Source organism: Prionailurus bengalensis, chromosome A2, assembly GCF_016509475.1.
Source record: "Prionailurus bengalensis isolate Pbe53 chromosome A2, Fcat_Pben_1.1_paternal_pri, whole genome shotgun sequence".
Classification (NCBI taxonomy): domain Eukaryota; kingdom Metazoa; phylum Chordata; class Mammalia; order Carnivora; family Felidae; genus Prionailurus; species Prionailurus bengalensis.
In genome coordinates, this window is record NC_057348.1 from 76,478,946 (window position 1) to 76,505,803 (window position 26,858).

The window sequence follows — 26,858 nt, forward strand, 5'->3', positions numbered from 1 at the left end:
ATTAAAATAAAACCAGAAATGAAAGCAATCAATACTACAGAAATACCAAGGATTATAAAAGAATACGATTAAAAATTATGTGCCAACAAATTGGCCAGCCTGGAAGAAATGCATACATTTTTATAAACATATAATCTTCCATGACTGAATCAGAAACAAATAGAAAATCTGAACAGACCAATTACTGTAGTAAAATTAGAGTAATAACTCCCAACAAACTAAAATCCAGGACCAGACAGCCTCACACGTGATTTCCATCAAACATTTAAAGGAGAGTTAATCCCTAATCCTCCTCAAACTATTCCAAAATAACATAACATAACATAAAAATGAAGAGGACAGAAAACTACCAAATTCATCCTATGAGGCTAGTATTACCCTGATACCAAAATCAAAGAGACTACAAAAAAAAGAAAACTATAGGCTAATATTCTTAGTAAGTACAGGTGGAAAAATACTCAACAAAATATTAGCAAACTGCATCAACAATACTTTAAATGATCATATACCATGATCCAGTAGGATTTATTCTAGGGATGCAAGGATGGTTCAATACCTGAAATCAATCAATGTGATACACCACATTAACAAAATGAAGGCTAAAAATCATATTATCATCTCAAAATATGGGAAAAAAGCATTTGACAAAATTCAGCATCCATTTATAAAACTTTCAACAAAGTGGATACAAAGAAAATGTATCTCAACATAATAAAGATCATGCATGACAAACCCAGAGCTAACATCACACTCAACAGTGAAAAGCTGTTTCCTTCTAAGATCAGGAACATGACAAGGATGCCCACTCTCACCACTTTTATTCAGCATAATATTGGAAATCCTGGCCACAACAATTAAGCAGAAACCCATTTCTTTCTCCCTTCCTCTCTTTTTTCCTCCTTTCCTTCCCTCCTTTTGTCCTCTCTCTCTTCCCTCCTTCCTTCCTTCCTTTCTCACTCCCACTCTCTCTCTCTCCCTTCCTTTCCTTCTTGTTCTTTTCTTTCTTTCCTTCTCTCTCTTTCTTTCTTTCTTTCTTAGAAAGAGAGAAACACGATTGGGGGAGAGTGACAGAGGGGAAGAGAGAGATCTTAAGCAGGCTCCACGCTCAGTGAGGAGCCTGATGCAGGGCTCAATCCCACCACCCTGGGATCGTGACCTGAGCTGAAATCAAGAGTCACTCAAATGACTGAGCCGCCCAGGTGCCCCAAGAAATGGCATTCAAATTGGAAATGAAAAGTAAAACTGTCACTATTTGCAGATGATATGATACTATATATAGAAAACATTAAAGCCTCCAAGAAAAAACTATACATAGAACTACCATATGATCTAGTAATTCCACTTTTAGGTATTTAGCCAAAGAAAATGAAAACACTATTTTGAAAAGACATATGCACCCTTATGTTCATGGCAGCATTATTTATAATAGCCCAAATTTGGAAGCAACCTAATGTCCATCAATAGACTAATGGATAAAGAAAATGTGGTATGTATACACACACAGACACACACATACACACAATGGAACATTACACAGTTATAAGAATGAAATGTAGCCATGTGTGATAACACAGATGGATCTAGAGGGTATTATGTTAAGTAAAACAAATTAGACATAAAAAGAAAAATACCATATAATTTCATTTACAGGTGGAATCTAAAAAGCAAATGAACAAACAAAACAAAAACAGATACAGAGAACAAATTGAGGGTTGCCAGAGGGATGGGGATGTGGGGGAGATGGACAAAATAATTGAAGGGGATTAAGAGGTACAATCTTCCAGTTATAAAGAAGACATGGGGATTAATGTACAGCATAGGGAATACAGTCAATAACACTGTAACAACTTTGTATGGTGGTAGATGGTAACTAGACTTATTGTGGTGACATTTTATAATGCATATAAGTATCAGTTTATTGTATTATACATCTGAAACTAATACAGTACTGTCTGTCAATTATTCTTAAAAACCAAGAATGTTGGCCAGGAACTTGTATTGAATAGGAGTTACTCTTAATGTTAAAAATGATTTGTACTTCTGATGCATAGGGGCACTTGTACCCCAATGTTTATAGCAGCACTCTCAACAATAGCCAAATTATGGAAAGAGCCTAAATGTCCATCCACTGATGAATGGATAAATAAATTGTGGTTTATATACACAACGGAGTACTATGTGGCAATGAGAAAGAATGAAATATGGCCCTTTGTAGCAACGTGGATGGAACTGGAGAGTGTGATGCTAAGTGAAATAAGCCATAGAGAGAAAGACGGATACCATATGGTTTCACTCTTATGTGGATCCTGAGAAACTTAACAGAAACCCATGGGGGAGGGGAAGGAAAAAAAAAAAGAGGTTAGAGTGGAAGAGAGCCAAAGCATAAGAGACTCTTAAAAACTGAAAACAAACTGAGGGTTGATGGGGGGTGGGAGGGAGGGGAGGGTGGGTGATGGGTATTGAGGAGGGCACCTTTTGGGATGAGCACTGGGTGTTGTATGGAAACCAATATGACAATAAACTTCATATATTGAAAAAAAATGATTTGTACTTAAATTTCTTACATGAGTAAATTACTCAGGAAATTCAATAGATCTTAGACATCAACTCATTAGTTACCTAAAGAGATCATTTTTCTCATGAATTTTTAGGAGACAGAATGAATCAGGTGGTCCTACACATCTGTAAAAGAAGTTGAAGAACCACTTTGCAGCCTATCTAGAAGTTTCTCCTGATCACTACAGGGATGAAGGTATGACAAATCAAATGCAGGCAAATCCTGGTTTTTTTTTGGTACTTATCAAGCCAAGGCATGAACTGTGTTTCCTATGTTGTTTTGTATTTCAGTAGATGTTAATAAGCTGTCTTATTAATATTAATAAACTGTCTTATTTAATTCACTCCAATTAAGAGAGGCTGTTATTGTCTAGGATCCTTCTGGACTGTTTCCCAGTCCTTTCTCTATCTCTTGTTTTATAAAAATTACAATATTCTGTTTTGGATGCCTTCTACCTCCTTCTGGAACTGCCTTCGTGACTAAGGGATTATATAAACTTGTTATCTGACATTTGCATTTGCTTATTTCATCTTGAACTATTTTATTCTGGAAGCAGCATTTATAGGAAAGACATTATTAAACAAGGAAGCTTGAGGTGATACAGCTAAGTCACTATTTCAATTTTCTCATCTGCAAAAATGAGTTGCTATCACTTGCTGGTGGCTTTCTGGAAATGTGGAGATATTTCATGAGAATACTGGCCAGATTCAGTTAGAAACGTGGTTGTGTCCTAGTCACTAGGAACTTTCTGAGGCATATGCATTGGTTATTAATATAGAGAATAACCCCAATTAATGTTATAGTGACATGTAGTAAGCCAAAATGCTTGTGTAAACCATTTGTGTAAAAGGACCAGTAAGTAGGCCAAAAATATTTGTGGTTTTACAAAATGCTAAACTTACATTTATGGAGCTATTTGCAGAGTGGGAGAAGCTGGTGAGACAAATACAGTGTGTAGATGTATCACTATGATTTCTACCTGAGATTAACAGGAACTACTAGCTAAGCTCTGCCAGGAAATCGAAAAAAATTTTTAGAGGCATTAACAGGACAGCTAAAGTTGGCTGTTGTACAACAGTAACAAGGATTGCACCAGAGGAAACCATTTTTAATTTGAAAATTTTCCACACATTCAGTGTTGGTTTCTTTTCAGTATACTTGGTTGTATTTCTGAGACCTTGAGAGTGTGATATATTAGAGTTATTTAATACTTAATTTTCACAGGTACTATTCTTTTACCAGTGATCAATGACCGGACTGTTAATCTATAATGCTTCCAAGATACTAGGAAACCAGACACACAAACTTTGGTTCAGCAAGAAACAGAAACTGTGTGTGTGTGTGTTTTTAAGTTTATTTATTCTGAGAGGGAGAGAGAGAGAGAGAGAGAGAGAGAGAGAGAGAGAGAGAGAGCGCACAAGTGTGTGAGGGATGGGCAGAGGGAGAAAGACAGAGAGAATCCCAAGTAGGCTCTGTGCCCTCAGCACACAGCCTGATGGGGAGCTTGATCTCACGAATCATGAGATGATGACCTGAGCTGAAACCAAGAATTAGATGCTTAACCGACTGAGCCACCCAGGCGCTCCAGTGGTTTAAATTTTATTACAGTTACTTTTTTTTTCCGTACATGCCTACATTGTCAGATATATGTAGGTCAGGTCTGTTTTATTCATCACTTCAATTGTCACCCACTCTCTTTTAAGCTTACTTACATCTGCTAAGCTTTTTGATTCTACTTTCTTTACAGCTCATCAGTCCATCCACTCTATCTCCATTACCACTGCCTTCATCTTTGGTGTATTATTTCTTCTAATATTTATTTCTTTGAGAAGAGCACGTGAGCAGGGGAGGTGCAGAGAGAGGGACAGGGAAAGAACCCCAGGCAGACCCTGAGCTGTCAGCACATGGGGAAACCAAGAGTCGGATGCTTAACAGACTGTGCCACCCAGGTACCCCCCTCATCTCTAGTTTAGATTCCTGAAATGGATTCCTCACTTAGTTTCCTGGCTACTCTCATTCACTGGCCACAGTATTGTCAAAGTGATTGCTCCTCTGCCTAAGAACCCTCCAACAGTGCCCCCCGGTTGTAAACACATAAACATGAGGGCCTTCATGATGGATCCTAGGCCTACTGTTCCCCTCACCACTGCTGACATCTTATTTTATGCTCCAGTCACACTGGGCAACTTGTATTTCAAAAGTGCCATAGTCTTTTAGTTACATGCTGCTCATTTTGTTCAAACATCCGTGCTCATCTCCCTTCACCTCCCTGCCTCACTCATTTGCTCCCATTTCCTCTGGCTCACTAACATGTATCCTTCAAAATGTCAAGAAATTGTCCTTAGTTGGTTAAGCATCTGACTTTGGCTCAGGTCAGGATTTAGAGGTTCGTGAGTTTGAGCCCCACATCGGGCTGTCTGCTGTCAGCACAGAAGCTGCTTCAGATGCTCTGTTCCCTTCTCTTTCTGCCCTTCCCCCGCTTGTACACTCTCTTTCTCTCAAAAATAAATAAACGTTAAAAAAAGAAAAGAAAAGAAACTGTCCTTAATCAACACTGTTGGCTCTACTTCACCCTGAGCTCACCTTCAGCATAGCACCACCATGCTGGGGTGCAGCTATTTCCCCTAGAGTGTGGCCTGCTCAAGAAACAGAGCAGTGTCTTATCTCTGTTCTGAGCACCTAGCACAGTGCTTAGCACATGGAAGGTGCTTAAAATATGTTCCTTGAAGGAAGTCTAAGCTTTAAGCATCTGAAAAATTCACTTGTGTGGAACCAGTTCATTTCCTGAGATTGTGATAAATGTCAGGTAAACAATGAGGTGCCACTTTATTCACCTGACCGGAATCTTGGTTTCAACTAAAAACAATTCTATCTTTAATAAAACAAAACAAAACATTCATTCCAATGATGGAATGAATAAGTCACGGGGATGAAAAACACGGCATAGGAAATATAATCACTGGTACTGTAATAGTACCGTATGGTGAACCGATCAGTGGTAGCTACACTTGTGGTAACACAGCATAAGGTACAGAGTTGTCGAATCACTATGTTGTACACGTGAAACCAACATGACAATTAAAAAAATCTTCAAGAGAGCTGGAGTCACAAAGCAAACAGACCATTTAAAAATATTTTGATAAAAATATAATCATGTTACAAATATCTCATGCTAACTGAAAATTAAAAACAAAAACCAAACAGTATTACAGAATCCAGTTCAATTAAAAGAAACAAACAACCCAAAACACTGACTCTAAAAATGAGGCTGGATATTGCAAGATCAGCCTGGAGCATCTTGTAGTGTCCAATAACAAGGAAGTACTCAAAAAACAAACCCAAGACAAAACCAATCCACAATAATGGATGGGGATATGTCAAAGGGATGCGGAAGCCAAATAAAAGAGCTCTCAATGGCCAGAGAGCTAGAACAACTTGAGCAATAAAAATAAATAATAAAGCAGTGTTAAATTACATTCCAAAGTATAAAATGAATACCCCTAACTCCATACTGGCATAAATAAAAGAAGAAATTAACAAATAAGGGTAAACACAAATCTGTGCAGAAGAATTCCAAATATATGTAGATACTCCACCCTCGAGGAAGGTAGCCGTTTCTTAAGGGTGGGCTGTGAACAGAGACTTCTTTCCAAAAAATACACTATAGATAAAGGGAATAAAAAGGGTGACTTTACAGTAGAGAATCCTGACAAATAACACCAAAGCCAGGTGATCAAGGTCAATACCAACAGTGATAAATCATGTTGGCATGTATTCTTAATGTAATGTGATGAAAATGGCACTTTACTTCTGTGATTTCCACTTCAAATCCCATAACCCTAGTCTAATCATGAGAAAAACATCAGATAAATGCCAACAGAGAAACATTGTATCAGTACTGGTTCATTAATTCTATGTATGTACCACATTAACATATACCATCAATAATAGAGGAAACTGAGCGTGGGGTTTATGGGAATTCTCTACACTTTTTTTTTTTGTAAATCTAAACTATTGTTTTTAAAAGTTTATTTACTTATTTTGGAGGGGGGGGGTGCAGAGAGAGAGGGAGGGAGAGAGAATCCCAAGCAAGTTCTGCATTGTCAGCGCAGAGCCCGATGCGGGGTTCAAACCCACAAACTGTGAGCCGAAACCAAGAGTCTGACACTCAGTTGATTGAGCCACCCAGGTACTCCAAATCTAAATTGTTTTAACATAAAAAATTTATTTAGGGGGCATCTGGGTGGCTCAGTTGGTTAAACGTCCAACTCTTGATTTCAGTTCAGGTCATGATCTCACAGATTGTGGATTTGAGCCCTGTGTTGGGCTCCAGGCTGATGGTGCAGACCCTGTTCTAGATTCTTTCTCTCCGCTCCCTGCCTCTCAAAAATGAATAAAATTTAAAAAATATATTTAAAAAAAGTACAATGGGAATACAACACAACAAAACACGATGCATACAGGATCAGATAGAACATTCATTATTCATTATCAAATCTTTTGATGTTTTTCAATTATGTATTATGTATTATAGTATGTATTAAAAAAAAACAAATGGCAAGTACCAAGTGATGATATTTTAAAAACTTAGTGAGCATGGAGAAGGTGAATAATGGAAAAACAGATATTCTAGTAAAGAAACATGGGCATAATACATTAAATATTTAGAATTTGGGTTCATAAGAAGAGTTGCTATGCAATCATGTATCAGGGTCATTATGTACAATAAATATAGAAGGGCAGTGAGCATTAAGCTCCTTAACAGTGATGGCAAATCTTTCCTGTTTCATCAAGAATAGGAGGAATAAATGGGGTACGTGGGTGGCTCAGTCGGTTAAGCGTCTGACTTCTTCTCAGGTCATGATCTCGTGATTTATGGTTTCAAGCCCTGTTTCGGGCTCTGTGCTGACAGCTGGGAGCCTGGAGCTTGCTTTGGATTCTGTGTCTCCCTCTCTCTCTGCCCCTCCCATGCTCATGCTCTGTCTCTCTCTGTCTCTCAATAATAAATAAATGTTAAAAAAAAAAAAAAAGAATAGGAGGAACAAAGACGATGTTTCTTTTTGTCTCTAACTGCTGAGATTCCGGTTGTTTGTGACATAAAAGATGAAGCTGTTACAGAGATGAAACTGTCCCAAGACAAGGGAGTTACCCACGCATCTGTTCCTTCAAAAACTCACTAGGCATGAGGCATTTTTGTGAATGCTGAGGATACAGGGAAAAGATAGCTAGGGTCTCTGTTCTCACAAAACCCATTTTCTAATCTGGGAGGAAGACACACAATACACAGATCGATGAAGCGCTAAGTGTCATGCAGAAGTTAAGACAGAGGGATGGCACAGTGACTGCTTGTACAGTCACATTAGACTGGGCAGTCAGAAGAGTCCCTTCTTAAAGAGGTGGAATTTAAGCTTCTATCAATTCTGTCTCCCTGAGAGAACCTCTAAGTAATGACACCCCAGTAGTAACGGGCACATCCATGATCCAGATCTTATTTTCCAAATACCATTCTCCACTTAGAGGAACCAAGGCTCATTGGAGAAATGGTTGATTCCAGGGCTGGAGGAGGAAAAGTATAAGGTGAGCTTGGAATATTTCTTTTAATATCAGAAAGAAAGTGCTTATGTCATGGGGACATGACAAGATGACACGAGGCCCAACTTGAGACAGTCTGCCAAAATCAGAGACAATCTGAACAAAAAGCATAATGCTCATAATGGGTTGTGACCCACCAAATGTATTAAACAAATACCTAGAGGATAAAGGAAGATTCCTCCTTATAACAGGGTGGCATCTCACAAATGTAGAAGGAATAAGGGAATTAGAGAATCAACGTTTGGAAAATATCCAAACCAGTGAGAGAATGCTACAAAGAGAGTGAGAGGAAAGGATGATGCAAATGTAAAGTGTTGTCATTGGGTAACTGAGTGTGGGGTATAGAGGAATGTGTCCATCTATTCTTGCATCTTCCCTGTGAGTTTGAAATTATGCCTGAATAAAAAGTTAAAAGGAAAATAAGAAATTGAGTTATGAGCAGAGCAAGAAAAATGGGGCAGTAAAACTGGAGGAATATGAGATGAAGGGAAGTTTCTGTTTTTATTTTTTTGGGTAGGAGATCCCAGAGGATGCTTGTAGGATGACACGAATGGGTGCCTGAATAACAGCAGAAACAAAGCCCTTGAGATTGGGATCCCTAGCACTACATGAGGGATGGAAACTGAATGTACTAGAACCCAAGGACAGGCATAAAGCTTGAGCCCAGCTGCAGGAGGATAGCAGTTTGATGGTGAGAAGATGAAGTTTTTGTCTGGTTAATTCTTTGTGCTTATGAAATGGGGTGAACTTAGAATTTCAAAGTGAGAGGAGATCTGATAGTTTTGGGAGAGTGGAAAGGAGATTTTATATAAATGTAATAGGACTGCCAAGTAGTGTCGAGGGCCCCTTAGAATTTAGTGACCATTTATTTAAAGCAAGAAGTCGGTCCCTTCAGCAATGCTGATATGTTTGGGTGCAGGTGCCAAACAGGTGGATATTTGCTTATTACCAGGGCTAGGTCCTTGAGGGACCAGGGAGCAGAGAGCAGTGAAGGAGTAAGGAGATGAAGGAGATGAGTAGTTAGCAAGAACAGAATTAGGATAAGCTAAACTGGATAAGGGGGGAAGAGAGGGCACCAAAGTCAGTGTTTGGAACACATGATGCATGCTGCGGACAGAGTTGATTTAGACGTACCCTGTTTCTTCACAGCACTCAGAATCTAGTAAGAAAGGTAAACGAATAAAAATATAATTTCTACAGAGCATGCTGTTAAATAAGCAACTATACAGCAATACGGAAGCCCACAAGGTGGCCACTCGATCCAGCTGGAAAGGCATCTCAGGGAGGCTTCTTAGACATGGCAACGTTGGAGCTGAAGGATGAGCACAGCTACCAGTGGGAATGAAGGAAGAAGGAAGGAGACCCGCAGGCTTGGGCAAAGGTGAAAAGTAATGACACACCACTGTAAGGAGATCTATCAACTACGATATTTAATGAAGTAGGAGTATAAAATTTAGATTGGACAAGCCCGGGGGGACAACGCTGGAGATGATGGTGGGGGCCAGATCACAGAAGATTATGTGTGCATCCTGGAGAGCTATAAAGGTGGTAGGAACCAAGAAAGAGTTTTAATAGTTCAGAGGCATAAAATCCGATCTCCGGTGCCAAAAAACTACTCTGGTGGCAATATGATGAAGCCACACTAAAGGCATAAAGACTACATGGGGACATGATTTAAAAGACTGCTCACTCTGCAAGAGGAGGATTAAGACATTTTTGGAATGGAAACAAAGCTGCACAACTAATTATATCATACAGTAAACATTAATAAATAAAGCCAAATATAGATCCATTTTTCTCCTGCAAAGAACAAAGAGGAAATGAATGATTACTTTGCATATACTACTGCCTGCCCATACATTCTGGGCTACTGGGAATATTAATGAGGTTCATGGAAAAGTGTTTTCATGTTTTAGAAAACACGTGGACTTAGGGCATGTTAATACTTATGAAGATTACTGGTCCTCTGGACCAGGGAACTGATAAATAGACTTTCTAATTTCATAAATCAAATCAGCCCCACTGCATGTGCTGTTGGCAAAAGGAACATCAGTACGTGCATAAAGACTTCCTCCATTAATCTTAGTTAGGTGCTAATATGTTTAAGAAAACAATTATGGATCTGTTAGCAAAGGATAATTATAAACAATATTAATATGCTGGCTTTCCACTTAAAAAGCAGGATGTACATTGTAGGCAAGGCACTATGTAAATAGAGATTATACAAACTGCTATGGAAAGGGTACGCTTTATAAAGCAATTTCATGTGTAAGCAGAAGCAATGCATGAAATCTAGAAGAAATGTCAACCCATCATATAGGAGAGTTAAAGGAGTCAACAATTTGCTTTGACTATAAACAGAGAACTAGCTTTACTATACATATGTATCTGTACTTTCTTAAATTATCTGGTCAATATTCAACTAGCATTGAGATGCACACCAAATTTTATAACAACATTGACAGCAGAAACAATTTTTTTTCTGCATCAGTTTTTTGTCTCATTTACACTGGAAAAGGTACTCTTCTTTATTTGAAGACCTTAAGGACAGGTTGCCAAACTATTTCTATAAAGGGCCAGATAGTAAATACTTTTTTCTGTGCCATGTAGACTCTGTCTAGTCTACTCAACTCTGTAGTCATAGAAAATATGTGTATGAATAAGCGTGGCTTTGTTCCAGTACAATTTAATTTATAAAAGCAAGGCAGCAGGCAGGATTTGGCCCATAGTTTGCCAGCCCTTGTCCTAAAACAATACTTGTAAGTTTTATCAGTTTCTCTTAAAACATAAATTTACTCAGAAGAACTATAAAATAAAGTTTCAGAACATGAGAGGAGGGCCCAAATCATACCGAAAATTTTAAGAAGTCTCCTAAAAAGTTTCCCATTTTAACTCTATCAATTTTCCTTATAGGAAGAACAAAGGCTATCCTTTCCAGACAAGGGGTGTTTCAAGGAGATTTAATTTTAGGAAGAAAAGGTTTTTTTCTTCCTTTCATTTTCCGGATTATTTTCCTTCCTGATTGCTCTGATCCAGGAACCTGAAGAGGGGATAATTTGGAGAAGATGACAAATTTAATTTTGGAGGTTGATCTGAGACTCCGGGTGGATTTTCACATGGAGATGCCCTCATCAGGCTACCCTCTAATGGAAAACTCTTGCTCCAGCTTCAAAAGCAAAAAGAAATCCATCTCCTTGGTGTTCATCACTCAGAAACACTGAGTTTTTAAAATACCTGGGCCCAACTGATATCTTTCCAAGATACCCACAGAAAAGAACGGTGCTATTAATTTACTTTGGTTTTGTAAACCAACCTCAGATCTGATTAGTAAATGAACAGCTCAAACATCTACCATCGCATGTTATAGCACTGATCAGGCCCTGAAAGGTCTTTTACTCCTTTTCAGTTTAGAAGCTCATAAAAGATTTTATCTTCAATTTGATTGCCTTTTCATTATGATATATCAGAAAGGCAATATTACATGGATTTGGAAAGTAAGAGTCAGAAAAATTATCCCTTAACTTGAGTAAAATGCTTTAAATTAGGTTTCACAAAATTTTTTAGGTTGAAAATTAAGGAATAAACTTTTCTTTTTCGCTTCAGTCATTCCCTATTTCACTTGGAAACTCTTCTGACAGAAATAATAACAAAAACAACAGTAATAATGGTAAAGCCTAGTGATTTGAACACAGACCAGGCACTGGGCTGTGTGCTTTATATGCAGTGACTCCATGAAGAACTACAGCTTAGAGTAAGTACCTTCCCGAAGGTCACAGAGAGGCTAATACACAAAAGCTGGTCTCAAACAAAGCCTGAGTAACTTTAAACTCCGCACTTCCAAACATTACATACTTTCGGCATCTTTAAACAAACTGTGCAAGAGAATTCTTTAAAAAAAACACTTACACATTTAAGAGTTATTTTATTCTTTCTTCCCTATCTAAATCTTTGTCTACAAAGTATTTGGTACAAGACTATTTCTGGCTCTACATTGTCTTGCTAAAACTCTGCTGCTGCCTCTATGCCTACTTGAGAACAAATGCTGGATCTGTAAGCATGGTACTCACGGCCCCCAGACCTTATCTCAGATTCCTTGCCAGCCTCATTACTCTTGCCACAAGCCTGGCCATAAACCATCTGCTCAGGCACAGTGGCCTCTCATCCTTGGATTGTGTGCATTCCTGAGGCTAGGGGAAGACACAGCTCATCTCTGCTTCTGAAATCCCACTCATCTTTGAGACCAAGCTCAAATGACATACTCCCCCATGCATTTTTCCTCACCTCTGCCAGTGAGAATGAAGCACTCTCTCCTCTGTGCTACAACAGCCTTTTGTGTTAAACTACCGTCAGTTTGGTTATCCCCTTGCCTCACCTTCTTGTTACCAGTTATCTACCTTTCTCACTAGATATCCTTGAAGACTGGGATAACAATGTATCCACCTTGGTGTCCCTCACAGCATGGAGCACAATACTTCGTAGGCGGCAGGTATGAGTAAAAGTTCGTAGACGAAACTGAGCAAAAACTGCATCTTGCTAAAATCCTCTTAATATGTAACCCTTAGGATTACATATACATTCTGAAATACAAACCTTCAGAAGTCTTGGGAATATAAAATTGACCTCAACAGCAATCTCTTGTCAATAATTGAGAAGCAGTTTTCAAATTTGGAAGAAAAGATGAAACTGTGGAAATCCATGCGGTAGTCCTGGGAGAGAGGAGGGAGCATGGCTGAACAACAGCCTCTGCTTCCCAAGCTTCAGATTCCTCATATATCTTAACTTCTGCCAACTCAGATTAGCCATACACTTCTCATACACTCTGTTCCTTCTTGCAATTTCAAAATATCTTTCAAAGATATTTAAAAATTTTAGAATAATACACTTAGAATTTGTATTAGTAATATCTTCGTGGCCATCAGTAGGCTTAATATTATTAACACACACTGCAAAGCAGAGGTATCTGACTGGAATCCAGGGAATCTTTACTACTAGTTAAATGACTGAGAATTAAATGGTCGGAAGTGAATCGTTATCAGGTAGAACCTCTGATGATTCCTCTGATGACTGTTCTCAGCTTAATCCTCAAAAGTTGGATGTACCAGCATTCTGTGTTCAGACCTCTTCCTTCTCACTCAATACAGTCTTCCTTGACATTCCCGTTAACTCCTTGATTTAACTATCAGAGTTATCCATATGTATGATGGCTTAGATTCTAGCTTGAGAGGACCTTTCCTCCAAGCTTCCAATTTGTATTTCCAACTGTTCTTTGGGCATATTCACTAGGATACCCATTTATAATCAAACTTATCTGCTTTCCCTCTCTCCAAATAAAAGAAAGCACCCCACATCTCTTTTGGTTTTGATCTAGGTTAATAGTATTACCTACCTAGTCAACCAAATTAGAAACGAGGGGTTGTCTTAAATTCCTAGTTTCTCTCATTCCCCAAATCTTGTTGGTTCTGTCTCCTAAAATCTCTCTCATGATGAAATTTTATAACCCTGGGGAGAGAAAGATTCCACAAGTTTCCAGAAGGCAGAACACAATGAAACAGGCCATATATAAAAAGACTGGAATGACTCTGGCCATGTCAACAGAAACAACAGAATCAAGAAGGTAATGGAGCACTGCATTCAAATTTCTGAGGTTCAACATTTTTCAACCAAGGGTGAGGCTAAAATAATGATAGTTATTTCAGAAAATAATTATTTTCAGACATTCATGGCTTCAAATTGTTTATCTTTCATGTACTCTACTAGATGATATGTTCTACCAAAAGGAGAGAATACATAAAAAATGGAAGGCATGGAATCCAGGAAAGAGGGTATCAACACAGGAAAAAGGCAAAGGGGTCCTCATGACGATGATGAATGATAGATATATAATCATAATAATGTAATAAAAATTATGATATGCTTATATGGGAGTGATAGGGGGATGGAAGTGTGTCTAAGGAATTGGGAAAGATGTAAGGGCTGAGTGCTTGTCTTCCGCGTAAGAGAGTCAAAGATAAAATCCCACACACCGAAAGATCAAAAAATAGCTACCTAAACATTGCATTTAGAAATCTGGAGGTGAATATCAGAAGAAATAGCTAAATGAGTTGAATGTAGCTGTTTCTGGAGATGGGTCTCAGGGAAGTGCTGTTTTTCATTGTAAGGCTTGTAGTACTTTTGACTTTTAGGATTTATGTATATGGACATTCTGATAAAAGAAAAAAAGAAAAAAAATTCAGTACCCCGTTTAAGCCTTACAGAGACTACTTTGTGTTATAATTCCCTAAGGAAAGACGCTCGGAGAGAAAAGCTCTAAAGATCTACTCTCATTTTTTATTTCCTTAATATTTATAATGAAAATAATGTAATGCTTTCTTTACTTAAATCATTTCTCCTTTCCAGCAGTTTGATTATTCCATATCTGTGTTCTAGGAGATGTTCTAAACAAACAGCCACACTATAACCTAGTGAGAAATAGTTATGTCCCACCCAAGAGAGTTACGATTCGTAGCTCCTTTCCATACAACACACTTGGGCTATGAGCTAATGGGTGTATAAAACATGCCAGGCCCTGTCCTAATGATTCTAAGCCTACACGAAGCATTTTTCTCCTGTGAGGAATATGGCTTAATTAACCACCTGCTGAACTTCAGTTTGGGAGAAAGGTAACTTACGGTGAAAAGCTTTCTCGAATGAAAAATAAATACAATTTGAAGGGTCAAAAAGCCACAATGAAAACAGTTCTTGATGGTCACTTTTGCTTAATTACATTATTTGGAGATAACACAGACATTAAAGGTTAACAAGCCTGTTCCCTAACAGAAGAGAAAACTGTGGCCTAAAAAGGGTCAGTGACTTGACCAGAATGATCTCATGTATTTTCAGGTTTTGTACTGTGACCCAGGTCACTTAGTAAAGGTTACACAACTCCTAATACGTAGTATCTATTCCCCAAGTAGAGAATAGAGTCAATCGATTAGATAATTTAAGCTAAAAACTGAATGCCTTAGATTACCTGGATATTTGGGAAAAACAGTTTTGGGTGTTTTTTTGACCCTTTCCACTATACAAGTAAAAGAAATTCATTACAGAAAATAATTTCAACTGCAGAAAAAAAAAATTCTTTGTATATGCCAAAGATAACTGCTATTAATAGTTTGGTGCACTTTTTTTTTTTTTTTTGCTTACTTAATGTACTATAAGTTACATATTGCCTATTGTCACACCCATCATACAAACTGTACCATTATTTTTTAATATGGACTTTTCTTCAGTTATTAAGAGAAGGGAAGGTGATGGCAAAGAGGCAGAAACTTCCAGATGTGTAAGGAGAGGAGAAAAGTTTGAATTTCTCATTCAAATCATAAAAACTCATTAAAATAAAGCAAAAAATATGACCAAAACTAACAATTTTTTAAAGTATTAACTTTAAAATTAGATGGTGCCTCTGATATAGCTGCAAATTAAAGACAGTTGATGCTCACAAAAATTTTCAACTGGAAAACATGCTTATGTTGGACTTTGACAACTTATTTTTAGATAGATAGATGGCTCAAATAATTCATCTGTAAGGAAGTGGAAAGCCCTCAGTTTTAAATCTGTATAAAAAGCTTACGTATTGGGGCATCTGGGTGGCTGAGTCGGTTGAGCGTCCGACTTTGGCTCAGGTCATGATCCCACAGTTCGTGAGCTCGAGCTCCGCCTTGGGCTCTGTGCCGACAACTCGGAGCCTGGAGCCTGCTTCAGATTCTGTGTCTCCCTCTCTCTGCCCCTTCCCTGTCATGCTCTGTCTCTCAAAAATGAATGTTAAAAAAAAAAAAAGTTGAAAAAAAAAAGCTTATGTCTTATTTTATGTTAAAAGATCTCACAATAAATAATTGAAAAGTTCTTTAAAAAAATTGTTGATGGAATGAAAGAGGAAGGAAGAAAAGAAGGAGGGAAGGAAAGAGGAGGGAGGGAGGATAAAGCCAGGGTCAAGAAATTTGCTCTAATCACTTTTTTGTCTTTTCTTCTTTTTTCCCCTTTATGCAGGAGATACAGGCTACTATTCAATCTCTACTGTAAGATCGATGGCTCTGAGCACTCCTTTTAAAATGCAGCATGCTATGAATACAGTCCTGCTCATAAAGGAATGAGGAGACATTTCCACATGAAACTTTTGTGGAAAATCACTTTCTTTTTTTAAAGTAAGCTCTAAGCCCAATGTGGGCTTGAACTCATGACCTTGCTGTCAAGAGTCACATGCTTTACTGACTGAGCCAGCCAGGTGCCCCAAAACTCAACCGCTTTTAAAATCATATCTAACATTTACCATTGCCTGAATGTATGCAATGATTGAACAGCATGTTTCATCTTGTTATAAGAATACATACCGACAAGGTATTTATTAATAAGAATAAATGCCAAGAAGGTATTTATTTGTAAGAATAAAAACCAGTAGCTATCTTGGGAAACTCTTTTGAAGTCAATCTCCTCAGACATCATAAAGTTTTCCATCACATACAAGATCTATTTTTATTATGAGAGCTTTTTTTTTTCTTTCTAATTTTGAGAGCTTTGTAAATTCTTCAAAGCTTAAGTTCTCATTTTTCATGGCAGTGCCCTTTCCCAATTACTCCACATACTGGGATATCAGAGTTATTGTTAAACAGATCATTAAAAATGACAGATCAGGTCCTTACACCTGACTAAGTTAGTCCTGAATATAAATTAGGTGCTTTGGGACATGCATGCTCTCTTTTGGATGACTAGGGCCATGTTACTGCACTGAAGCACAGACAATTTACTAACTCCGGCCCAAATCTGAGCTGGTGATTAAAAACTGATGGAGTGTTTGGCACTACTAATAGAATATTCTTACCACTGCTTTTGGAACACCACTTTTCCAACTTGAGGCTAACCAGTTTAAATAAACACTTATATTTACACTTTATCTCCACTAGTATACTTTGGAGAAAATGTTTCACTTGGATTAAACAAACACCAAGGGTAAGAAAATTCACATTGAAAATACTCTATTTGCCTTCATCAAAAGACAAACCACATTGCTTTTCTACTCAATTTTCAAATATAAAAAAAGAACTCTCTGAAACATTTCTTAAGCACCGTCAGCCTTAATACCCTCAATGTGAGAAATCAATGGCTATGTTTGAATGGTACCTGGTACAAAGCATTGTGCTAGTGAATTCATCTGAATCTTGCACTATTAATTTATGTAATTTCTTAGCTCTTGCTTTAATGAATTTGACTGGAATACGTCAAGAGACCATAGCCAAAGATATATCTCTTTCAGAAATGGAACTTTGATCTTCTCAAGGTCATTAACACTGTGTGTAAAATAATAATTTTGGGTAGATAAAATGTGTTCATAAAATATTACACATCTTGCAGAAACCTAACAGGACGTGCTCAAGCAGGTAAAATCTGCTTTGACCTCGACTCCGATTACTTTGAAAGTAGGTTTGCAGTCTACACTTTAAACACAGAATTCTGCTGGTATCTCTTGCTATCAGATTATAAACACAACGCCTATATTATCAGAGTTCAGCTGCTTCAAACATCTGAACTGTCTGTTGAAGAAGTCCTGAATTTCTTCACATTACTTTAAAATAATATTAGGTGTAGAGTTATAACTCAGACTTATGCAGACTTACGCAAAGTTCAAAATATCTCAGAGTTGGGATTTTCAAAGGAAAAGGAAAAAGAAACTAAACTCGCCAAAGAGAGGTTTAGCAGAGCAAATACCCGATTGTCTGTCTTTTACTTTTGTACCACCCTTTTTACATTATGCCAGGGCAGGTATGAAAAAAAGCACGATTTTGCAACAATTTTTTTTTTACTCTAATTAAAGGTATTTTGGAAATAGTTCCTTGCATTCTTCAAAAGGATTAGCAGCAGCAATATTTTATGCTGGGTAAAAAAAAAAAAAACAAAGAATACTGCTTCTCTTCTTAAATGTCTAATACAGACGGTAGGTGATTACTACATTTATATTCATATAAATGTTAAAACTTCTTGATCATGTTCCAAATCTTTTGTAATGACAGAAGAGAGAACAACACCAACAAGGAATTTGGGGCTATACTATACTAACCACATAATACATTACCTTTGTCTAGAAGAGTAACTGATTTTTTAACTTACTGCCTCTAAAGAAATCTTTTCACGTTAAATAAGAAGTAGGAAAGTGATTAAAGAATTTTATATCATATGAAATATCCTACGGATTTTGGTTTTGTTTTGTTTTTACAGAATAAGCTTTTATCTCTGGGCTTTTCATATCAAATTCAAATACATCTTGATAAAGTAAACTCTATCCAAATATTGTAAACGTATAATCAATAAAAGCAAGTTATATTATAAAAAAAAAACTTTTACTAAGCCAAGATCTTTTTAAAAAAATATAAACTTACAAATGGTATAAAGCAGGTCCTTCATTCAGTCACTGAACATTTTTTTAATTTACCTCCCACATAAAGTAGTGGAAGAGATTTGAGATCAGAGAAGGTCTATGCACTGATCATTATTTTAACTCTGGCTGGCTGAGAGGTCCCCCATTGTCTGGACAACATCAACGAATATCTGTTATATGCAAGCATGCTGCCCAGGGGTCAAGCCACAAATTTTTATTCAGAGTTTCCTGGGATGACATTGGACTTGGGGTACCTACTTCTCTATGTTATGTGGCTACAAGAAATAACAATTTTTTCTTTGACAAAGAAAAAGAAAATGCTGTCAAAATTATTTTTCAAAGACCAAAAAACAGCAGAAACAGCTGCCTTCCCAACTCCTGACTGAAATGTATTTTGGAATAAGCCATTCAAACTGGCAGCTGGCATCCCAGATTGCTGTTGACTCTATACTATCCATCTCTTTTCAAGGAATGCTTTCCTTACATCTGGCAGGTAGGAAATATCAGGGTATGAGATAAGCAATAGATTTTCCTGTAACCAAAACTGTCCTCTTGCGATTGCTTCTTTCAAAGGAGCAACATACTATAATGGAAAAATGTGACTCATTTTCCAAAAATGTATTGACAAGCAACTTTTCCAGAACAGAGCTCTTTCACTAAGGCAGGAACATCTGTATTTACAACACAGATCTGAAACACCTACATGTTTTTCTGTATAACAGAGTATGTTTCTCTTGGCTGAAACCATGTTTTATCTTCATATTTGAGCAGGAACTTATAAATAGGTCACTTTTAGTCTTTTCTTCAGAAGAACACTGAGCCATTAGTTTTGTTTTAGGAAAAACAGTGAAGTTTAACAGCATAAGATATCATGCCACTCTTTCCACTTTTACACATGCGCACAAAGTTACCATCTGAAGTCTTCTTTAATTCAGTTTTCAGTTTTTCCTGGTCTTCTATTAGTGTTTTATTTTCTGCTTCCAAAATATGTTCCTCTTCATTGACATAGTTTTTCAAGAGCTATCAGAAAAGAGAGTTATAGAAAGAAGTAAGCTTATATGGCAACAATGAGGTATTATTTCAGGACATAGGCTGAATAACGTATTTAAAATTATTGGTCTTTATTTTATTCTTTATCCTTTAAGTATTTTATAATTTTCTATGATATACTTTTGCGGAAACTTGATATTTGGCAAAAAAACAAAAAAATATTTCTTCTTACTAAGGTTGAATCTCTGAAATGAAAATAAGGATTTCTGGTTGGGCTATAATTAAATTATATTTTCAAAAAGTACTTAGGTAAATAATGTGATGCCTTTTCTTCCATTATGTGTGTGATGTAAATCTAAGGGAAAAAAAACAGTTCTGAGTATATTAATTGGTAAACCATTATGTTCCAATTACAGAGCTGTCTACTCAAGACTATTTTTATGTAGACCCATCTGTAAAAAAAAAAAAAAAAAGAAAAAAGAGTATAATGTCAGGATGGATAAGCGTAAAATGACAAGGCCAGCTCTATGCCTGGAAAATTTTACCAAATTTTGAATAGTCATTGAACAGTCCCCAAATTACTTTTATTAATCTTTTACAATGCTCTATTTTGAAATCTATGCTGGTTTTTAAAATGTTTATTATCTGGTTGTAGATTTTCTTTTTTAGGCAAGAAAAATTAAGATCTGAATATTAAAATATTTCAGAATTCTGTATATCAGAAGGAAACCATCATTGTCAATAGAATTAAGAAGCTGTGGGGCGCCTGGGTGGCGCAGTCGGTTAAGCGTCCGACTTCAGCCAGGTCACGATCTCGCGGTCCGTGAGTTCGAGCCCCGCGTCGGGCTCTGGGCTGATGGCTCAGAGCCTGGAGCCTGTTTCCGATTCTGTGTCTCCCTCTCTCTCTGCCCCTCCCCCGTTCATGCTCTGTCTCTCTCTGTCCCCAAAATAAATAAACGTTGAAAAAAAAAAAAAGAATTAAGAAGCTGAATTATCTTAAAGAAATTAAAAAAAAAATTAAGTTACCACGAAAGGTAAATTAGGTTAATGGTTGAAAAATAAAATACTTACACATTGGCATGGGTTATTTAAAGTGGCAGTAACTTGACACTGACAGCTTCCACAGTCAGGTAAAAAAGCAGCTTAGGACAATTTTTTTTTAATGTTTATTTTTTAATTATTTATTTTTTAATTTACTTCCAAGTTAGTTAGCATATGGTACAACAATGATCAGGAGTAGATTCCTTAATGCCCCTTACCCATTTAGCCCATCCCACAACCCCTCCTTCCAGCAACCCTGTTTGTTCTCTATATTTAAGAGTCTCTTATGTTTTGTCCCCCTCCCTGTTTTTATATTATTTTTGCTTCCCTTCCCTTATGTTCACCTGTTCTGTGTCTTAAAGTCCTCATATGAGTGAAGTCATATGATATCTGTCTTTCTCTGACTAATTTCGCTTAGCATAATACCCTCTAGTTCCACCCACATAGGTGCAAATGGCAAGATTGCATTCTTTCTGATTGCTGAGAAATACTCCATTGTAAATATATACCACATCTTCTTTATCCATTCATCTGGACATTTGGGTTCTCTCTACAGTGTGGCTATTGTTGACAGTGCTGCTATAAACACTGGGGTGCATGTGCCCCTTCGAAACAGCATACCTGTATCCCGTGGATAAATACCTAGTAGTGCAATTGCTGGGTCGTATGGTAGTTCTATTTTTAATTTTTTGAGGAACCTCCATACTGTCTTCCAGAATGGCTGCACCAGTTTGCATTCCCACCAGGAGTGCAAAAGTTTGGATGCCTTTTATTTCTTTTATGTTGTCTGATTGCCGAGGCTAAGGCTTCCAATGCTATGTTGAATAACAGAAGTGAGAGTGGACATCCCTAAGGTCAGGAAAGCTCTCAGTTTTTAACCATTGAGGATGACATTAGCGGTAGTATTTTTTTTTTTTTTTTTGAGAGAGAGAGAGTGCGAGAAAGGGAGGGGCAGAAAGGGAGGGAGACACAGAATCCAAAGGAGGCTTCGGGCTCCGAGCTGTCAACACAAAGCCCAATGCGGGGCTCGAACTCACAAAACTAGAGATCACAACCTGAGTTGAGATCAAGAGTCGGACGTTTAACTGACTGCACCACCCCGGTGCCCCAGCTTAGGACAATTTTAGACAAAGTGACAGAAAAGAATTTCTACTGCAAGGTGATTCCTTTTCTCATGTAAGCAATAAACGAAACTCACCAAGTTCTACTGAGCATGGGCCACATGCAAATACATTACAATTTTTACAACTAGATGATATAAGGGATAAAAATGTAAGAAAAACATGGACTCTGCTCTCACCTAACTTCAATCTAATGGAGAGGATGAGACAAGAACATAAAAATGGTAGCACAAGATCAAATACAGTATCCATGTGTTATAACAGATATTAGGCAGCTCAGAAGAAAGAACAAAAGCTCTAATATTGTTAGGAGACAAAAAAACTGAAGTATATACTTAAGGAACTGCCTATCTTCAAAATTAAAAAAATTTTTTTTTTTAAAGAGCAGAAACAAGAATTTTTTCAAATCTCTATAAATTTGTTGCCACTTCAAGTTCAAAATAATCCTAGCTGTTATTTCACTGATTTCAGTTCACACAGTCTTCAGTGATTACCCAAATTGGAAGAGAACCACTGAGTTGCAGGAATGTTTACACTGACTGCTTGAATTATTATGCCATTGACTTGGAAAAGGTGGATTTGTGTTGGTCTTGTAAATAAGCTTTCATTATTGCACCTGCAAACTTGTCTAAATTTATTACGTGTGACTTGATGCTGGAGAAAGACCAAGAGCCCTGGAACTGAAATTCAATAGCTAGCCACTGGCTACAATCCTGCACGTGCTCACTGTCCACCTACCTTATACCACCTTGGCAAGGGCTGGACAAAAAACTAGTAAGAAATAAAGCTCCATCACCGTTGTCATTTTAAAGCAGTTAAATTAAAAGTTCATTGGTCTTTCATAACTGTTTCACTTAATGAACTGAATGTCAGAACAGAAAGGGGTCTCAGGCACCATCTGCAAGTTATTTTATAAGAGTAACAAAAAGTCACAAAACAATGTGGTTAAGGGTGTGGATTCTAGAGCCACTCTGCCTGGATTCAAATCTTGCTTTTGTGGTTTATTAGCTGAACGGTTTTGTGCAAGTCATTTAACACTATGCTTCCGCTTCCTCGTGTATAAAATGCAGATAATAACAGCACCAACCTCGTGGGGTTGTTGCGAGAATTGACACGTTCCTGTGAAGCATATGAAGCAGTACCCAGCAGAATGCTAGCCGCTATTTATAACCCTGAAGCTCAGAACATACAAGGTGGCTTGCCCCAGAACACAATGCTAATTATTGATAGAGTTAGGACTGGTACCTAAGTGTCTTGGATCTCAGGATAAAGTGCCTTCCATTCAATAAGGTGTCTCTGACACGGAATAAAGAATTGTTTCACTAATTTTATCTTTTCTGAGCTAGTATTTCAAAATCTACACAAAGTATCTTAAAACAGAAGTTATCTTTCATATTTTGACCTCTGGCTTTTCTTGGTCAATTAGTTACACTCTGGGCACTGACAGTATTGATGTACAACTCACAAATTTTCTCCCTCACATGTACTAGGTTTAGCTCAGCAAATCTGTACATCTCAGATGACCTAGGGCCATTGACTGGGTCAAGATACACAGGAAGCAGGAAACCAGGACAGCATGGAATCAAAGGAGAGGAAAACAAAAAACAAATAAACAAACAAACAAAAAAAACAAAAAAAAAAAAAAAAGAAAAGGGAGAAATTGTGGGAGAATCAAAGAATCTGTAGTCATTAAGTAAATTTCCTTGCAAAGGTAACTCATTGTGAAAACAATTCCAAAACAAGAGTTCCAAAAATGGTTTGAGAAAGGTTACTTTTTTTTGAAGGACAAGACTACTTTAAGGATGTTAATTATGGTGTATTTCAACATACTAGAACCCAAACTACACAAAAACGCTTTCCATTTTCTTAGAGCTGAAGAGTAAAAGGAAATCAACTAAAGAGTGAGAGGAAAAAGGCAGTGTTCTGTTGGTAGTTAGAACTCATAACTCTAACATGATGGGCACAATTTTAAATCAAGATAGGTACACAGTAAGTTTACAAATACAAGGCTGTGTGCTTTTGAGTTTAGCCATCATGTATTAATCAAAGCTTTGAGGGTTTTGTTTTTATTTTTGCCACTGTGAAGTGAGATCAAAGGATGGAAAATGAAGCAAGTAATATTGAGATACAAAATGAGGCTGATTTTGCTACTGAAACATTCTAAAAAAGCAAAAATGACTTATTGTTTGCTTTTGAATACAGAAATACCAAGAGCTTGATTTCCCAGAACTATATTTACTACAAAGGGAAATTTACAAGACATCTATGGACCAATGCCTTTTCAAAACAGAATAAAACAAAGTAAAAAAAAACTGGTGCTCATTCTCTAAAAGTTTCCTTAAAAGATGCTGGTTTCAACCCCCTGCCCCAAAGAAACCTCCTTCAGTGCTGTTTTATATGAAAAAAGGTCTTTCTTTACCTTTTGTCTGTAGTGGAAAATAAGGCAGACATCACTAGAAATAAAACATGGGTTCTAAATAGGTGATCATTATACTGTAGCATCAAACACAGTTTTTTTTGCAGTGAGTTCTGCCTTACCTAATAGGTTCTGGAAAGCCTTGTGTCGTATTATGTATTGGCTTGTTCGTTTAGAATAGATACAAGGTGGTTCTTATAGTTCTTTCTATAGGAGGCTAGGCTTTAAGATTAAGTATTTTAATTCTCTACTGTTAAATCAACACTTTTTACATAAATATAACTTGGTATAATACATAATTGACTATTTGCATTTCATTAATTTACAATAGGAAAATCATCTTGTTGGATTATTTTAGGAATGCTTTTTTTTTCAAGAAAATTTGTTTCACTTCTGAATGGTTCCATTGGCACTTTTTTCTAAGAAATACAATTAACAAAACTTACAGAGCTTAAGATGAACTACAAACATTCAAGCTATGAGATCTGACTCCTAAATTTTACACTTAAGAAAAAAAATACCTCAAATAATTTTGTAGCTATCATTTATTTATTCATTTATTTTATTTAATAGCGAAAATATTAGTACCTAATATACACTCTCCCTGAATGGCAGGGCAATTACAGCATAGGGTTCTCAAAGTAGTAGTATCAGCAGCATGGCCAAATTAAAGATTTTAAATACTATATGCAGGGGCACCTGGGTGGCTCAGTCAGTTAGGTGTCTGACTTCAGCTCAGGTCATGATATTGTGGTTCATGAGTTTGAGCCCCACGTCGGGCTCTATGCTGACAGCTCGGAGCCTGGACCCGTTTCGGAATCTGTGACTCCCTCTCTCTGTCCCCTCCCCAGCTCATGCTCTGTCTCTGTCTCTCAAAAAATAAGTAAACGTTAAAAAAAAATACTATATGCAGTTATCAGTCTTAGCATAAACTACTTTCCTCTGCTTCCTACGTAATGAACATTTAAAACAAAACAACTTTTAAAAATGACTTAAAAAATAATTTAACTGAAAAGGAAATGGCAACATAGAGACTTATAAAGATTTGCTTTAGGTTATGAACTAAAATTAATGGTAATAAAGGAATTAAAAACCATATTCCCAGAATATTTTTTTTTCGATTATAGGAAACAGGTTCAATGGTGTTAATCTACTATAGAGGGAAACTGAGAACAAACAAATCTAAAGGATAATAAGACACTTTTGAAACAATCATTTTATAGAACAGTATTGCTATTTATGGTCATTTTTGCTTACAAATTATAAAAATGCTCTTTTTTTAAAAAATTTTTTTTTTCAACGTTTGTTTATTTTTGGGACAGAGAGAGACAGAGCATGAACGGGGGAGGGGCAGAGAGAGAGGGAGACACAGAATTGGAACCAGGCTCCAGGCTCTGAGCCATCAGCCCAGAGCCCAACGTGGGGCTCGAACTCACGGACCGCGAGATCGTGACCTGGCTGAAGTCGGACGCTTAACCAACTGCGCCACCCAGGCGCCCCTAAAAATGCTCTTTTTGATACTGAAAAATAATATACCTTGGGAAAACCAACAACATTTACACATATTAAAATTTTTTTTATGTTTATTTATTTTTAAGAGTGACAGAGACAGAGTGTGAGCAAGGGAGGGGCAGAGAGAGGGGGAGACACAGAATCCAAAGCAGGCCCCAAGCTCTGAGCTGTCAGCACAGAGCCTGACGCGGGGCTCAAGCTCACATAACGTGAGATCATTACGTCCAAAGTCGGATGCTCAACTGACTGAGCCACCCAGGTGTCCCCGTTTACACACGTTTTAAAAAAGCAAACTTAAATAAATACCTGTTTTAGTCTTTCATTCTCTTCCATGAATTTTTTGGCAGCCTCATTAGTATTTTCTGCTTGAGATTTAAGTACTCCTTTGTTTGACAGTTCTATAGCCAGCTGAGTAATAAGGGTAACCAGACGTCTCAACACACTAAACAAAACAAAAAAAATCAGATTAATGTATAACTAGACTAGTCTTTAGGAATTGCGATCTAAGATAAAAAGTCATTGTCAAATGATTCTCCTTTAGGTATGGATATGGTGGAGGGAGATGTTTAAGGAGGACATGTTTCTTTCTTTTCCTTCCTTCCTTCCTTCTTTCTCTCTCTCTTTGTAAATCCAAGTCTTTCTGTCAGAACAAGGCTGTGTCTCATTCCTTTGTAGTCTGTTACAAGACTAGCACTTGGAAGATCAGTTCAGCAGTACTTGTTCATTATCCTCTTTTTAGAGGCCATGAGGAGTAGAAACAGAAATTTATTTTACATTTTTATTTATTTTAGAGAGACAGAGCACAAGTGGGGGAGGGGCAGAGAGAGAATGAGACACAGAATCTGAAGCAGGCTCCAGGCTCCGAGCTGTTAGCACAGAGCCTGATGTGGGGCTCGAACTCACAAACTTTGAGATCATGACCTGAGCCGAAGTCGGGACACTTAACTGACTGAGCCACCCAGACGTCCCGAAACAGAATTTTAGACAGTGTGGCAGGTCAGTAAGTCCCGAAACAGAATTTTAGATAGTGTGGCAGGTCAGTAAGTGAAGTCGTTTTTGCTCTTTTGGTTCTTTTTTTTCCCCTACCACCTCAAAATCTGCTATTTAAAAAGCATTGTGTGAGGTTGGCCAAGCCTGAAAACTGGTCATTCACATTTGTTTATGGGTAACTTCCATTGTTAGAAATTAATATCTTCAAATATTCATTCAACAGGTATTTCCTTT

At 37.3% G+C, this 26,858-nt stretch overlaps 1 protein-coding gene and 1 non-coding gene across 3 annotated transcripts in view; both read right to left on the minus strand.

The window, feature by feature from the left end:
* LOC122487748 (B-cell receptor-associated protein 29) overlaps positions 1–26,858 on the minus strand; it is a 56,425-nt gene that overhangs the window by 18,938 nt on the left and 10,629 nt on the right. For both annotated transcript variants that reach the window (XM_043588606.1, XM_043588605.1), the window contains exons 5-6: positions 25,941–26,076; positions 19,466–19,574 (exon numbers count right to left, since the gene is read on the minus strand). In XM_043588606.1, the coding sequence (XP_043444541.1) occupies positions 19,466–19,574; positions 25,941–26,076 (245 nt within the window). The remainder of the gene's footprint in view (positions 1–19,465; positions 19,575–25,940; positions 26,077–26,858) is intronic.
* LOC122488865 lies at positions 16,167–16,298 on the minus strand. Its single transcript, XR_006298776.1, has one exon. It is a non-coding gene; the product is annotated as a small nucleolar RNA U109 (small nucleolar RNA).